General features: G+C 42.1%; 1 protein-coding gene across 1 annotated transcript in view; it reads right to left on the reverse strand.

Annotated features, from left to right (window-relative positions):
* Window positions 1-16,469, reverse strand: part of LOC109911862 (formin-like) — a 368,530-nt gene that overhangs the window by 329,947 nt on the left and 22,114 nt on the right. Inside the window, exon 3 of the mRNA XM_048600301.1 lies at window positions 8,882-9,048. Within this exon, the coding sequence (XP_048456258.1) occupies window positions 8,882-9,048 (167 nt within the window). The remainder of the gene's footprint in view (window positions 1-8,881; window positions 9,049-16,469) is intronic.

The following is a 16,469-nucleotide window of genomic DNA, read 5'->3' on the forward strand; positions in this document are numbered from 1 at the left end:
TCTCAGAATACTAGAAGCTACAATTATTGCTCAAATGCTTGGAAGCATCCAAACTTAAATTTGTGAACTCTTTAGTTTGGTCCACACCATTTTTGAAGTGACTCAAGTTTAATACATGTTTTTATTCAGCTCCCCTACAGATTGGGCAAAATACAGATGCCTAACAAAAATCTATTAATCTCAGTAATGAAAATTGTTCTGGCATCAATTGCCATTTGTGTACAAGTACTCTAAACATCTTGCGTGAAAATTTTTTTCCTGGTTTCATCCCTGAAAAGGTATGGTTCTAATTTTCTGACTATTCCCCAGAGCTCTGATCTGTCTGATTAGCATAAATAGGTTTTTCATAATCTACTCTATATATTTCCCTTAATATCTTGAAACCTTTGATCAAATCATCCTATAGACTTCTAAATCCAAGGGCGTATAACCCTAGTTTGTCAAATCTCGCTTCATATGCAGGAGCTTGGTTAGTCATGTGTGATTTTGGTCTGCACATTGAGGGAAAGATACCATCGCTAAAGAGGGAGTGCAACAAACTGGCAGGATTGTCCTATGAACAGTAACTGGATAAACTTGGCCTGTATTCTCTAGTGTTTTGAAGGATGAGGATGATCTCATTGAAACTTATAAAACATTTAAAAGGGTTGACAGGGTAGATGCAGATAAGATGATTCCCCCCTGGCGGGGGAGTCCAGATCAGGAGACAAATTTAAAAGTAAGGAGTTGCCACTCAGATCTGAGATAAGGAGAAATTGGTTTACTCAGAGGGTTGTGAACCTTTGGAATTCCCTACCGCAGAGGCTGTGGGACCTGAATCTTTGAGTATGTTTAAGGCAGAGGTTGATAGATTTCCGATTACCAGTGGTCAGCTGGGTTATGGAGATGGAGTGGGTAAAAGGCATTGAAGTGTTTGATCAGCCATGATTGTATTGAATGGCAGTGAGGACTCAATCGACTAAATAGCCTACTCCTATTCACAAAATTTCCTCCTTCAAATCTGGACCTCGGGCTAGGGAAAATCAACACCTTACAAGATGCAAAGATAAGATTCAAAGGCCACAAAGAATCGATAGCAAGATGTGGTACATTGCACAAAGATATAGAATTCTTCAATCAATTGTTCATTTCAAAAGTAATTGGGAAAATAGCTTGATTCAGAATCATTTGTTTTCTAGCATTGGATAATTGTGTTAGAAGAATTATCGTGTGGAAATAAAAGCTGAATAAAAGCACTGTCATCCCTGCTCAGCATTTGAGAGATATCTGCTTGCATGTGTTTGTCACACTGAAAGTTGAGAAGCTCTCAGTCAATAGATGATGAATTAATGAAGGCCATAAGAAAGCCACAAACAGCTTAGGGAGTGGAGCCAAAGTTTAAACAGGTGGAAATGGGAACGGGCTAAGATTCCGATTCACTCTGAATGGAGTTACCCAATACAATGAGCATAGGATTGAGAATGTGAAAGGATTCAATGTGAAACAGTTTCCTAACATTTAAAGTCACAAATGAAGAACATTAATTTGTATAGATATTGGGATCCTTAAAGAAAGTACTGACTTCAGCAATGCTGGAAGAGATTAAGGGAAGATTTTCTGCAGTACTGACTCATTATTAGGGAGTTGGTGTATACCCCAGAAGTACCAGAAGACTGATAACAGGTTAATGTGGCCACTGCATTGAGGAAGGATGATGAAATAGACATGGGCAACTGTACATTTATTATTCTTACTTTTTGTTGCCTGTAAGACAGTGTAAACCTGAAAATCATCTGTATAAATAACAATCAGGTAAGCATCAGTTAAAATGGATTAAGAATGTTAAGATCTTGTCTGGCATAACTCAGTTTCTTTGAAGATGATAATTTACAAAGGTGAACATGTGACAGTAGTTCTCAATCAGACCGAATGAAGCATATATAAATTCAAAAATGGTTTCACTTATTTCATGTGAAATTGGTTCCATGCGCTGAGCAATTCTGTCCAGATGTGGTGGTAACTTTGACAAGCATATGGCCACCTGGCTTGTTATTTTGCAGAGCACCTACGGGCAATGGAAGGGGACTGGCATATATTTGTACAAATGTTTCTGGTTTCCCATCCATTAATGTTAGAAGACAGAGAAATCAGGTAGACTCATCACCAGTGATCAAAGTCAGGGAGTCAATGGCCCTAGTAGTATTATCGCTTGGCTATTAATCCAGAAACTCAGCTAATGCGCTGGGTTCAAGTCCTGCCATGGTGGAATTTGAATTCAACAAAAAGAACCTGGAAGTAAGGGTTTAATGGTGAGAATGAAATTATTGTAGATTGTTGGAAAAACCCATCTGGTTTGCTAATGTCTTATAGGAAAGGAAACTGCCACTTCGCCTACATGTGACTCCAGACTGGCAGAAATGTAGTTGATTCTTAACTGCTCTCTGGACAATTAGGGATGAGCAATAAATACTAGTCTAGCCAGCGATACCCACATCCCATGAGTAAATTTAAGAAAAAAACTCCCAGTTTGATAATAAAAATAAAATGCTGGAAGTCTGAAACAAACACGCAGGAAATGCTGGAGAAACTCAGCAGGCCTGGCAGCATCTGTGGACAGCAAAACAGAGTTAATGTTTCCAATCTGTTTATTCAGAATTCTTTGGCAGTTATTCCTTCAGATATTGTACTAGGCTGAAGAAATCCAAAATGCTACCACACAACAGAAAGAACTGCTCAATTTCTTTAAAATGACTTTATCCCAGCACTAAAACTGATTAATTATGATTTGCTGAGAATAAGGTTGCTTCATGTTGCAAAACAAAGGTCCAAAAGTTTGTAGGGTGAAAAGTCACAGCAGGAAAGGTACTACTTCATTTTGATGATATCTCCCATCAGATGTAGACAGTGTTTACAAGGAATTCTGAGTCACTGGTCTGTACAAACAGAATTTACAAACGTGCATTTACTTCAGTGAGTGAACAAAGAAGAATAGATGTAGTGTTCAAATTAGAATAATTTTACCTTGGGAAAAAATTTTTATAAATTCACCAAGTAGCACTCAATGAATATAGCAAGCTGTATTTTATAGCAAGCATAAAATCTTCACACAATAAAAGTGAAAAAGTGGTAATATTTTAACAAATGCAAAGGGACACTGCTCTGCAGGAGAGGACAATGTGAGCTATGGTGTGAAATTTTCGGCAAATTGTGTAAGAAGTCCACTGAGTCCTATCCCAATATCAGGAGCAACTGGCTGCATTTTCTAACTACGTTGACACTAACTGGTGTCAAGATGTGATTTTTGCATACTGTAGCAAATTGCTAATTTTTCGGAATTATTGCTTGTTAACAACTGCATTGACACCAAATCTCACCATGTTAATATGCCATCACCTGCTGCAAGTAAAATGATTGCCAAGATTTCCTGACATGAAAGTCAAAGCAGGGACTTGGCAACTCCAGCTTACTGCCTGCTCCTCTGGGAAAACCTAGCAATGCCTTAGGACATGTTCCAGTGCATCAGCCACACATACTCCATGTTTACTGATGCTGGCATCCAATACCTACCAGTCTCTCAGGACCCTCATGCCAACCCTTGTATCCACTACCAAGATGCTGTTGTGCTCATTGCTGCACCTTGAACATGCTGGCAACTAACACTAAAATGCTGCAGCAAGGATAGCTTGTACACCGGGACCTACATCCAGCTCATGGACTGAACAAGGCTTCATCTTAGCCCTCTCTTATTATGAGCCCACCTGAATGCTCATAGTAACTCTGCCCTGCCTCGTCCTTTTGTCTATTAACCCCTCAGCCGGAGTCTCTGAGCTCATAGTACTTCTGTCTTGCTGTGCCTTTCAGTGCAGACTCGAAGCCAGGAATCTTGCCATGGTCATCAGCAGTCTGGTCACGCCAAGGAATGCCATCTTCAGTTGGACGTTCCTGGCACACTAAGTCAACCGCAACCTCAGATACCTGTCCAGGAGCTTGGGCATAGTCAGTCAGCTGCTCAGAGTGGTCAGGGTCAAGGTCCTTTCCTTGCAAGGGATAAGGAGCTAAAGGATGGGCAGCCCACCACCTGCCCTAGTTCTTTCTGCCCTATTGTTGGCTGTTTCTTCCAGAATGAAACAAAGAAAGTTATTGAGGGAGATCAATGTGGGAGAAAAATTGGTGAGTTACTCAAAGTGAGTAAGTAGGTAACACAGAGGGCATGATGTGGCTTACTGGGGTGGGTGAGAACAGAGTGAGAGCAGAGGTGTATGCCATAGTGATAATGGTACAGCAGGAGCCTTGGTGGGAGTGCAGTAGCAGAGATACAACGAGGGTGAGGTAGCAGAGGGAAGATGGTGGCACTTACCCTGGCAGAGCGGAGAACTTGTTTTTACAGTGCTGTGCATTTCTCCAGATGGCTGAGACGACACCGACCCAAGTAGCAATCTCAGGCAGGCTGGCAGGGTCTGGTGTCGGAGACCCCACTCCCAGTCATAAGGGAAGGGGGTCAGCTCTACTTTGCATTAAGTTGACCACCAAAACATCCAGGTCCCTGTCCACAAAGTGGGCCAAAGAATTTCCACTTCTCTGACATGTCCGGGAAAAATCGAGTCACCATGCAAGGTGAACTCTGGACTGACAGTGGTTGTGTGGGTACACAATGGACTTTAGAATATGGTGCCATGGATGCTGGTCTCTTCTGGGATATCCTGGCAGTGACAAGTTGTTTTGGACACGGGAATATCAGTCAAGAGCATTGTCATTCGGCAGGAGTATTTTGTGAATGAGGCAAATTTGTGACGATATGCTGACAAGCCTCACTGGGCCTCAAGAAGACAGAACCTCCAATGAAGCTCGACAAAATCAATATTTGGACCAAAATACGACAAGGTTCAGCCGAAATTCTTACTAAGCTGCACTGTTTCTCCCAGCATGATGCATAATCTCGTTATATGCTGGCATGGTCAGGCACAGAGGGCGAGGAGTGGTTTACATGAACAAACCCTGGTAAATAGTCAATTCTTCTGCATTACCAGTAAGATTGCGGTGGAGTAGGGCTCTGAGTCTGGAGTTTGTCTGCTCCATGTGCTTTTCTTTACTTCTCTTTTCTTTTTGTTTCTCTTTTCTTGACATTTTTCTCGTTTTTTTTATTTTACTTACCTCTTGGTGAAGAGCTCAGTCACGGCGATGGCATTAGCAGTGGTGAGTGGGCCCAGCACAGCAGATGGATGGCAGGGGCGCATTTTGGTTTCCGGCACCTTCCACATTGACGAGGCAGTCCTAGCACTGACTCACAGCTGCTGCTGCTGCAGAGGTGAGTTTGGGGTCCCAGAGGTGTCTGTATCCTGCGCAGATTCATGGAGGTGGTGGGTTTGGGCCCAGTAAGAGGCCCGGTAGTATCAGCAGCAACTACCTCGGCGAGATGGGCCTGAAGCAGACTCGTGGCAGAGGTGGAATCAAGTTTGGGCCGGTGTGGTACCCGGCAGTAATGGTGGTGTCTGTATTGGCAAGGTCCAGTGGGGACTCAGTGGTGAGATGGAAGTGAAGAGTCGTGACTTTTGGTCCAGTGGCGGTGGCACAGCGAAGGGTACTCATGCCTGGTCACCAGGCCCATGGCCCATGGAGGACTACTTAACGAGAAGGACTGTAAAGTTGGACACTTTCATTATTTCTTCTTTTTCTGCTTTTATATTCTATATTTTTCTGTGATTTACCCTGGCGGCATTGTGACTCAGTGGTTAGCACTGCTGCCTGACAGTGCCAGGGACCAAGGTTGGATTCCACCCTCGGGTGACTCGCCCCATATCTGCGTGGGTTTCCTCCGGTTTCCTCCCACAGTCCAAAAACATGTAGGTCAGATGGACTGGCCACAATGAAATTGTCCATTACATTCAGGGATGTGCAGACTGGATGGATTAACCATGGGAAGTGCAGGGTTACAGGGATAGAATAGAGGAGTGGGTTTGGGTGGGATACTCTTTGGTGTGGATTCGATGGGCTGAATGGCCTACTTCCACACTGTAGGGATTCTCTGATTTAAGATGGTGCCAGAGAGAGTGGCAACACTATACAACACTTTTCACTGTATTTTCTAACAAACACGCAAAAATAAATAAATTAACAATAAATAAATAATTTTGTACAATGCGTGAGGATTCACTTCTACTGTGTAAATAGAGTTTTGAAAGTCATTCTCTACAGTACCTGAAGATGGCATATGATTGCTCATCTCATTCCAAAGTCCATGAATGTGCAGATAATTAAGTTTATGCTATTTTCATTAGGTTACTGAAAGCTAGGCACTAATCACCTTTGTAAACATTCTGAAGGTAGGTGTGTGTTGTAGAAATAATACCAATGTAAAGCATTTTAGAATGGGATAGATAATTTAGCCACAATTATTCTGAAACACACATCCAGTTTTTAAAAGAGTAGCAATCATGAGCCAGAAATTGATGTGACAGTGGTGACACCGTTCTCCCAGATAGACAGTACTTGGCCAGGACAGCCCACCAATCATTTAGGGGAACTAATAAGATCAGGGGAGATACTTTCATCCCCATATCTAGGCCTGTTAGCTCACTTTCAGGGAATCGGGATACATAATCATCCACTCAGGTCCTGCAGCCTCATTGAATAACTGCTTTGACGATTATTTTAACCCTATTTAACTGTTGGTCTGCGGTGAAATATTGGACCTTAAAGATAAGCTGTAATGTGGAAGAGAAATGAAACTGGCCTGTAAGGGAAGAGAGAGAAATGCAGTCCAGATTCTGCACATGTCAGTGCATCATCTCCAACAAAGCAGTGTTCTTATTGTCTATAAACAAAATCAAAATTTGCTGGAAAATCTCAGCAGGTCTGGCAGCGTCTGTAGAGAGAAAGCAGATTAATGTTTTGGGTCCAGTGGCCCTTCTTCAGATCAGAATGAAAGTTCGTTCTAAGGAAGGGTCACTGAACCTGAAATGTTAATTCTGCTTTCTCTCTACAGATGCTGCCAGACCTGCTGAGATTTTCCAGCAATTTCTGTTTCTGTTCCTGATTAAAGCATCTGCAGTTCTTTTTGGTTCTTTTTTTCCTTATTGTTGATGTCCAGCGACACAGGCCCAAGCGAAAGCAGAATCCTTCTTTTGATGGCTAATCAAAAAAAATGCAATCGGACCCAGTGTTTATCATCATAAAATCCCTACAGTGTGGAAACAGGTCCTTCAGCCCAACAAGTTCACACTAACCCTCAGAGCACCCCACCCAGAGCCATCCCCGAAAACCCACCTAATCTGCACATACCTGAACACGAAGGGCAATTTAGCATGGCCAATCCACCCAGCCTGCACATCTTTGGACTGTGGGAGGAAATCAGAGGAGCCGGAAGAAACCCACACAGACACGGGGAGAATGTGCATACTCCACGGAGACAGTCACCCGATCGTGGAATCGAACCCTGGTCCCTGGTGCTGTGAGGCAGCAGTGCTAACCACTGTGCCACTGTGCTGTGTTTAATCAGAGACCATGGAGTAACAGCAACTTGAATAGTAACTTTGCCATGCATGTGTCTTCAGTACATTGCTCTCCAGTGGTAAGACCTATACAACATATACCAGGGTGGGGAAAAGGTTGAACAATTTCCACTTTTGCTGTCTCAGCTTTTATACTCAGCACCTCTTGGAAGGAGGAGATAACCACCTCAGAGGTCGCAGAGCAAGCTATTTCAATTAGCATGCACGCACTCATTGATTGTTAAGCCACCAATATTTGCACTGGCTCAGCCACATTCATTGGATAAACAACAGCTTACTGTTGTAAACAAAAATATACCTGGAGACCTTCTGCATGGTGAACTGGCTACTTAGTCATGGGCATCTACACCTCTGCTACTAGGGCACATGAGTAAGACATGAGCATTGCAGACATTTCCACAGGTAACTGGGAGACAGTCGCTAAGGGCTGTAACTTGGTGAAGATTGACTGTTAGATAGGGTAATAGAAGAGGTGAGCAGAGACTGAAGGCTCAGTTGGCAGAGCAAAGGGCCCTGAGAAAACTTAGGCCAGCGAATCGTGTGCCATCTCAGCCCACTGTCTTCCCCAGCAGTAGACGTGGCAGAGACCATCATGTCAGAGTGGGGCTCCTGAGCCACACTAGGCAATGCTCAACACAGAAAAATGACCACTATTGTACAAACTATCATCTTTCAAAATGAAAGACTGCCATTGAAATAACAAACATGCAATTTTCGATGTGCCGCAGCTACAGTATTTCTGACTCTATGCGGTATGAGAAGATTTCAAACGTTACACCAAAGTTACCTAAAACAATCATAAGAACTAGGAGCAGGAGTGGATCATTCAGCCCTTCAAGCTTGACAAGCCGTTCTATAAGATCATGGCTGAAATGCCCAGGTTTCAACTCCTCTTTCTTGTCAGCTCCTCGTAGCTCTCAATTCCCTGATATTTCAAAAAATTTAAATACTTTCAGTGATCCGGCCTCCACAACTCCCTTTTGCCTTTCCACATTTGGCTCCTCAGATACTGATGAGCATTCAAAACAACTTTGCAGCAAAGTAATTGTGGAAACAATATGAGACTATGTAGAAGATCACACAAGTAATTTTTACCTGTATGTAATCTTATTCTGAATTATACAACTTATTTTTGGACTTACAAATATGCCTAAGCCTAAATACAAATATTATTAAATTAAATATTAATTATAACGAGATAGCAAATATTATTAAATATTAATTATCATTAAATATTAAAACACTTTTGAACCAACTCTCAGCAATCTAAACAATCTTTACTATAAATACTATGGACTGAAACTGATCTTACATAATTGTTTAAATTCAAACACATCCTTAGAACTTTATCGACAAAAATTAATCTCTAAAAATAATTTCAATTTGTAACTTACATAACCCTCCATGTAACTGAACATTTCAGTACTGACATCAATATTTTCTTCATCCATAATAAATTGCTGGAGATCCAAAGATTGTGGCCTGATGCTTGTAGAATCTCTTTCCACATGTGATCCATTTTCTGCCAGGTCAGTATGATGCTCTTTTAGAGAAGTCTTCTCTGAAATAAAAAGAAACTTGCATTTTAAAACCTTTAAAAAAATACATTGTAACCTGAACGTTCACATTTCTTTGGTTTTAAACTTGGTGCCATCTTGCAAAAGCATTGCCAAGTATTTCTTATCTGGCTGCCCTGAAGTCAGAGGAGAGTTGGCCACATTATTAAGTAATGGAGGCAAATATGGATAACATTAGGCAGAGATAGTAAAGTCCCTTAGCTGAAGGATATCAGTGGACCAGTTGGTTATTGTAAAGATAATCCAGTAGCTTTGTATGATAAATTTAACAGCATCAAAAATGTATCAGATTTAGTCAATTCCATTTCACAGCTTGTCATGATAGAACTTGAATTTAGACCCTCCCAGCAGAGTTGACAATCATTAAAATTGGAGAAAATTTCAGCTTTGCTCCTCCTACCATTCAACATATGGAATACAATTTTTAACAGCAAACTGGGGTTTATAAAATTTGACAAGCAATAGGACAAGCCAAGGATAAGTGCAGTGATTGGAATCAGATGGATCTCATTGACTGCAAGATCCTTGATTGGGATTATTAACCTGGGCCAATCAGGAAGCCCTGGCTGACAGATATAAACGGGGGATTCAGAATCTCCTTAGTTTAGGGGACTGACTCTGAGCTGGTTGGCTACAGCCAATGTACTGTGCCACGTAAATAAAAAGTGACTTGGTGATGGGATACTGGCTTCTGTGCAGTTATTTCAGTGGTGACAGTAGAAAACAGTATGAGCCTGAAGAACATTTGAGTTGGGTGAGCATTTCTGGCATCATGCCTTTAGTTGGGAAGTGTGACCCATTTGATCCTGCTGCTGAAGGCGAGACCCAGTATGTATAAAGAATGTGGTATTTTTTCCAGACAAATGACATTTGGGCAGATGAAAAGCAATGAGTACTCCTTCTGTTTATTTGGGAGGCCTGCAGCATTTTTGGTTAAAGAACCAGGGAATCTGTATCAGGATTTTTGACAAGGTTTAGATCACTAGCAGAGGCATGTGCTTTTGGGTTAACCCTGACTGAGACGCTGAGAGGCCATTTGGTGTGTGAAATTAATGATGTAATGCTGCAAAAGTGCCTACTAGCTGAAGCCCAACTGTATTTCAAGCAGGCACTATAACTGCCTTTGTCATTAGAAAATGCAGCACGTGGAGCATGGGAGCTACAGGGCATCTCAAAGGAAGAGGACACCCTCACCTCTCTGACTGAGTGTGGGGAATGCCACTTGAGTGTAGGCCATTGCAAAGCCTCATGCAGGTCATATCCTGAGCAGGTGGATCCTAGGCCGGTCCATAGCAAAATCCAACAACAAAACTGAGCCTTGGCCATGTGGCTGAAAAGTTTCTTCAGGATTGGATCCAGATAACCCACTGTAGTTGTTGCCTGTACGTGGACCCACGACAGCAAAGGAGTCCTAGAAGGCCTGACTTAAGAAAACTTAGCCCAGTATCCAGGAGAGAGCGCTGTCTGAAGTCCACCTACGTGTGGGTTGGAACCATTAAAATGCTTGGCAACATTCAAATCGGAACCAATTAAAATTAATGTTTGGTTAAATGGTCACCCAGTTCTCATGGAGGTTGATACTGGTTTAGCCGTATCTGTGGTTGCAGAACCTGTCTTTAGCAAGATTCACCCTGGACTCGCTTACTCGTCAACTATGTCAGGCCCTTCATGGGCTCAATGTTCATTGTCATTGTGGATGCCCTTTCAAAGTGGTTGGATGTGTGGAAAGCTCATGTGGCAAACTTAGGGATGATGACTGAGAAGCTGCGAGCATTGTTTGCAATACACGGACTCCCAGGAGTATTGGTCACGGACAATGGGATGTCACTTACCAGCAGGGAATGAGAGTATTTCCTAAAGTCAAATGGCTTGCAGCACATGAGGACCGTTCCATACCATCCATCGTTCGATGGTCTGGCGAAAAGAGCAGTCTAATCGTTCAAGGCAGGCTTAAAGCCTACAGTGGGGTCACTCGATACCAAACTGTCCCAGTTCCTGTTCGATTATATGACCACTTTCACGCAACTACAGGGATAGCTCCAGCAGAGTTGCTGATGGGGAGAAGACTCCACACCAGGTTAAACCTGATATTTCTGCACCTGGTGGGCAGGGTGAAATGGCAGCAGGAACGCCAATGCCATCCACATGCTTCCTTGAAGAGAGAGGAACCATTTACATCGGGGGACAAAGTTTGGTGCTGGAACCATGGGAATGGCCCTGTTGAGATTGATGCGAGGTCAGGTCCCATCACTTACAAACCTTAGGTAGGTGAGGTGGTCCTGAACAAACATGTGGATCACCTGAAAGCTGATATCTTGAAAATGGAGCAGGAGCAAAATATACCTGGCCCCTTAGAACAGCCAAAAAACCTGTCAGAAGCTGTGGGTTCTCCCCCTCCGCCTAGTGTCGAGGAAACCTCAGAGTCCACGTTGAGTGCAGCCTCGATACTATTACTGCCAGGAAGAGGGGCGCAAACTCTCTCAAGACACTCTGGTTGCAGTAGACAGGCTAAGGTCCAGTATATGCTGCCCATGTCAGAGTCCAAATCAGAGGAACCAGGCCTAGGTCAAAAATGTTGCAGGAAAAGCTCAGGAGAAAGACCGGGCCTACCTCCCTGACTTGGGAAGGGAGGGATATCATGATTGGAACCAGGTGGACCTTGTTAACAGATCCTTGATTAGGGTTGTTGACTTGGCCCAATTAGGGAGTCCTGGCTAACCAGTATAAATGGGGATTAACTGCAGATTGTGGTGGTTCATGGACTCCCAGCTCAACTGTTTGTTTTGTGGCACTGTGAAGTCTGTGGACCATGTATATGTTGGTTATGGACATTTGCACTCCCTTATTATTTACTTGATGAATGTTTTGCTCTGTTTTTGGCTGCACTTCAGCTCCATGCTCCTGATCTTTGGGCACCTGGTGTGCGTAGGTCAGAGAATTTCTTCATGGGTCTGGTCCAGGGCCTGGCCAGGCTGGCAATAAACAGGTTCAGGCAGTGGGCCATGGTGGGGGTCACTTCAGCTGACTGTCTGCCCCTCTTCTGCAGCTATGTTCAAGCCTGGGTGTCCTTGGAGAGGGAGCACAGTGCCCAGCAATACACAAAGCCTTTAGGGAGAGGTGGGTACTGCAGGGGATGGAGTGCTTTATTTCTTCCTCCCCAATTTATTTTGATTTAACCCATACCCTCCTGCTTCACTTTTTTTCATGTAAGTATTATATCCCTATTTGACTTTTGCTTGTTATTGGTTCCCTGGCCACTCGGGTGCTTTTCCTGGTGGTAGAAGTACTGGATAAAATGATTTGCACACTGTCTTCATTGAGTCCGTGCATGCACACACACACACACACACACACACACACACACACACACACGGGTGCTGTGGGGGAAAGTAAGCACAAAACACAGCAGATCTACAATCTCCTCAGTTCAGGGACTGACTGAGCTGGCTAGCCACAGCCAGTATACTGTGAGCAAGTAAATAAAGGGTGACTTGGTGATGGGATACTGGCCTCTGGAGTTATTTCAATAAGTAGCTTTATTTTTGTGTAATACAGTAAAATGCTTCATTAACTGATTTTAAACTAACTCCTCAAGTGATTTTGATGTTTTTTTTAAAGCATTCACAATTTTTTAGTCTTTATCTTTACCCTATCTGTATGTCATAAACTTTAGTTTTTTTTTTGTTCAGCAGACATCTCAGCCAGGAGTCTTCCTAGCCAAAGGAGCAGTGACTAGTTCACAAACTGAAGGCAGCAGTGGAGAGCTTAGTGTTGAAATCATGCTTTTTTTCTAAAAAAAAAACTTCTCTCTTATCTGAACAGTTAGCTGAGTTGAAACCATCTGAAGTCTACAACTCTCAATCAGAACTGGGGACGTTTCTTGTAGGTTCAAGCCAGTTTATTGCCATTGGAAGTTTTAACTTCCCACGCAATTCCCACAGACTCCGGTGCAATGGAACTTGTGCATGTCCCAAGATGACTCCCGTGTATGTGACTGCAATAACTGTTGCAGTATCTTGGTGATTAACTCAGTTGCATTCTACACTGATGTTTCCTGATATGCTGAATATTTCCAACATTTGTTTTAATTTCAGACTATCTGCATATTTTCTGCAAAATTAAAATACTAACTTGCTTAAGAATGTATTAATTAGTCCCCTGGCTAATTGGATACACACAGGAGTAATCAATACATTCTCAATCTGCTGCATGTTAATTGAGTATGCGGCAACCAGATACAATGAAGGCTTTTTCTAAAAAAAAGTTCTTTCAATTTGAAAGGAGCTTAATGTCACTTTTAACATTTAAATATTTTAAATACATATCTTTAGAAAATCAAGAATAGTGACTGTTTTTAACCCTTAATTTTATTTTCCGATGGGCTGCTTTGAACCAATGAACTCTCCAATTTGGAGATCATTTTGATATTCATTCTTACACCATATCCCAAATCACTCTGTACATATCCTGCCAATAGCAACATTTCACTGGGCAGTGAATCTGACAGTTGCTGATAATTTAAGATGGCCAGGCTGCCCTTTGCGATCTACTCTTACATGGTTATTCAAACATGAGTTGGGACCAGAAATAAGATGTTTGGTCCCTTACACCTGCTCAATTTGGCCTACAGTCTTAGATTGGAGAAGCCAATAATGTTCTTTTTGGTACAAAAGGCAACTGAGTGGAGATTTAACTGAAAATTGCGACTGGTTCAGATAAAGTAAGCCAAGAAAAACTGTTTCCATTTGTGGATACCGTAAGGTTTAAGGCTGAGGCACAAATATATGGTTTGGGGTAAGAGTTGCAGGGATGTGAGGAAGAACTTTGTTTTTGCACACACAGTGGTGCTACCAACAATCCTGTCAGGGTGGTGTAAGCAGAGGCAATGACTGACTTCAAAAGGAAATTGGATGGTCACTTGAAAAACATCAGCTTACATAGGTATAGGAATAAAGCAGGGAATTGAGACTGATTGCCAGCAAGAACTGTAATGACTCTGTTTTAAAAAGACATACACAGTAATGGCACTGAGGATTGTTGAATACAGCCTGGATGTACTGCAACCAAATGGAGTAAAATTGAGCAAATACTGCCCTCTATAGGGAGATTATGTAAAATAACATTGGAAACATTGGTGCTTTTCATTAGTGACAGGTTCAAATGTAATATGGTTAGAAACAATTAATGGGAAACAAATTTACCTTTTAGTAAATAATGAGAAATGCTAAAAATCATTGACATGCTTTGGAAAAAGCTTGGCAATTCTTCCATCACTTGATCCTGAGGTGTTTATATCTGAATATCAAATGATATGCTATTATTTATCATTTGTTTCTTGTCTACAAATCAGAATGTGCATTTGTAATTGTTTTGAGCATTTTGGATGAATAGCTTTACTTAAAGGGCACAAATCAATGATCATGCTGCCAATGGCTGCACTATTCCAAGTTGGTTTTAATACATTGTAGACTGCATTATGAACTGTGAAACATCTCTCTGGGAATATAAACAAAATCTAAATGATACAGCTTTATAATTTATTAACTATTAAAACAGTAGCATAGATTTTTCACTGGCAAATATTGTGACAATTGCTTTTGACATTGTTAGGGATTGCAAAAAGAAGTAAATTCTATTAGGGTCTCATTGTTTGTGGTATTTTTAGGTAACAATATTTTAAAAATCACAAAGCCACCAAGGCAGTGTTGGGTAGGAAGATCTGATCAATAACCCCAAAAAGATGGGAAGGCCCAATTGAGGAATCAATTGCCCAAGACAAACTCCAGTTCAAAGGACTACTAAGTAGCTAGTATCACTGAATAGGTACAATTGCTCTGACCTTAATAAAAGGTGCAACTACAGTTGAACAGTATACGATTTTATGTCTGCCATTGGTATTCAGAGTATGACCACAAACCTTTAGACTAGGTAGGGGGTCTTGCATCCAACAACCAGTTTCAATTTGTTAGTGTTTTTTTTTGTTTTATATTGATGGATGGAAATGGGACTCAACATTCTAACTGAATGACGAGGGTTGTATGTAACGGTACCAACCACAAGTGGCCTGTATTAGGAGCATGGCATTTTTTCTCCAGCCAGCACAGAATGAGGTGAAAAGCCTTTCCCTGAACCCTAAATGTCGAGATGTCCAATTGCCTCTTTCATATTATAGCTGTATCTCTCTATTCAGATATTTCTCTGTTCAGAGATGTTATTGCACACCTCTGGAGCAGGTGGGACTTGAACCCTGGCCTCCTGGTTCAGAGGTAGGGACATTACACCACAAAAACCCTTGTTTTAGATCACAGATTTTTTAATGACGTTCGTGCTCTGCTGCCAGTGGAGCAAGATCTTCTTGAATCAACCTGTAAGGTAGGACTTGAACCTGGGTCTCCTGGCTCCAAGGTGGGGACACTACCGATACACCACAAAACCCCTTGTTATAGGAGCATCAGAATCCCAGTTAATGGCCACCATCTGCACACAACTAATCACAAATAACATCATGTGCCAATTGAAAGATGAGGTGCTGTTTCTTAACCATGGTCAACTTCATTAGAATGTCTCTCGCTGTACCCACACCTTGTCCATCTTTGCTCTTGTTACACTTCAAATGTCTACCAGTTAATACAGTAGGCCATCAGCAAGAAATATGAATTTTATTTCTCTCTACAATGATGCTGCTTGTCCCCGCCTCCCTAACCAGTCCTTCCTCCCACCTAGCCCCACCCCCATCTCCTACCTACTAGCCTCATCCCGCCCCTTGACCTGTCCGTCCTCCCTGGACTGACCTATCCCCTCCCTAACTCCCCACCTACACGCACCTTTACTGGCTTCATCCCCGCCTCTTTGACCTGTCTGTCTCCTCTCCACCTATCTTCTCCTCTATCCATCTTCTATCTGCCTCCCCCTCTCTCCCTATTTATTTCAGAACCCCCTGCCCCTCCCCCACTTCTGAAGAAGGGTCTAGGCCCGAAACGTCAGCTTTCCTGCTCCTCTGATGCTGCTTGGCCTGCTGTGTTCATCCAGCTCTACACCTTGTTATCTCAGATTCTCCAGCATCTGCAGTTCCTGCTATCTGTGCTGCTTGATCTAGTTAGTATTACTAGCACTTACTATTTCCACATGCAAACCTATGCTCTACTATTTTTTTCCCACAGCATATGGATAAAATACATATTGAGGGGCTCTCATGAACTTTCAGGTTAAAGTCCCACCTGTTCCATGTCAAAATATATCTGAATCAGCTGAGTAAAAATGTTTTTGAAAAGGATTCAGCCACCACCTGTTACAAATAGATCTTGCATAAAAATAAGTTGAGCTATTTTAATTTTTGAATTCTCATTTTAAATTTGACCAAGATTTTGTGATCCATTAAGTCTACAACTGAATTGTCACTAAGCTT

This window comes from Rhincodon typus, chromosome 8, assembly GCF_021869965.1.
Source record: "Rhincodon typus isolate 14 chromosome 8, sRhiTyp1.1, whole genome shotgun sequence".
NCBI classification, from domain to species: domain Eukaryota; kingdom Metazoa; phylum Chordata; class Chondrichthyes; order Orectolobiformes; family Rhincodontidae; genus Rhincodon; species Rhincodon typus.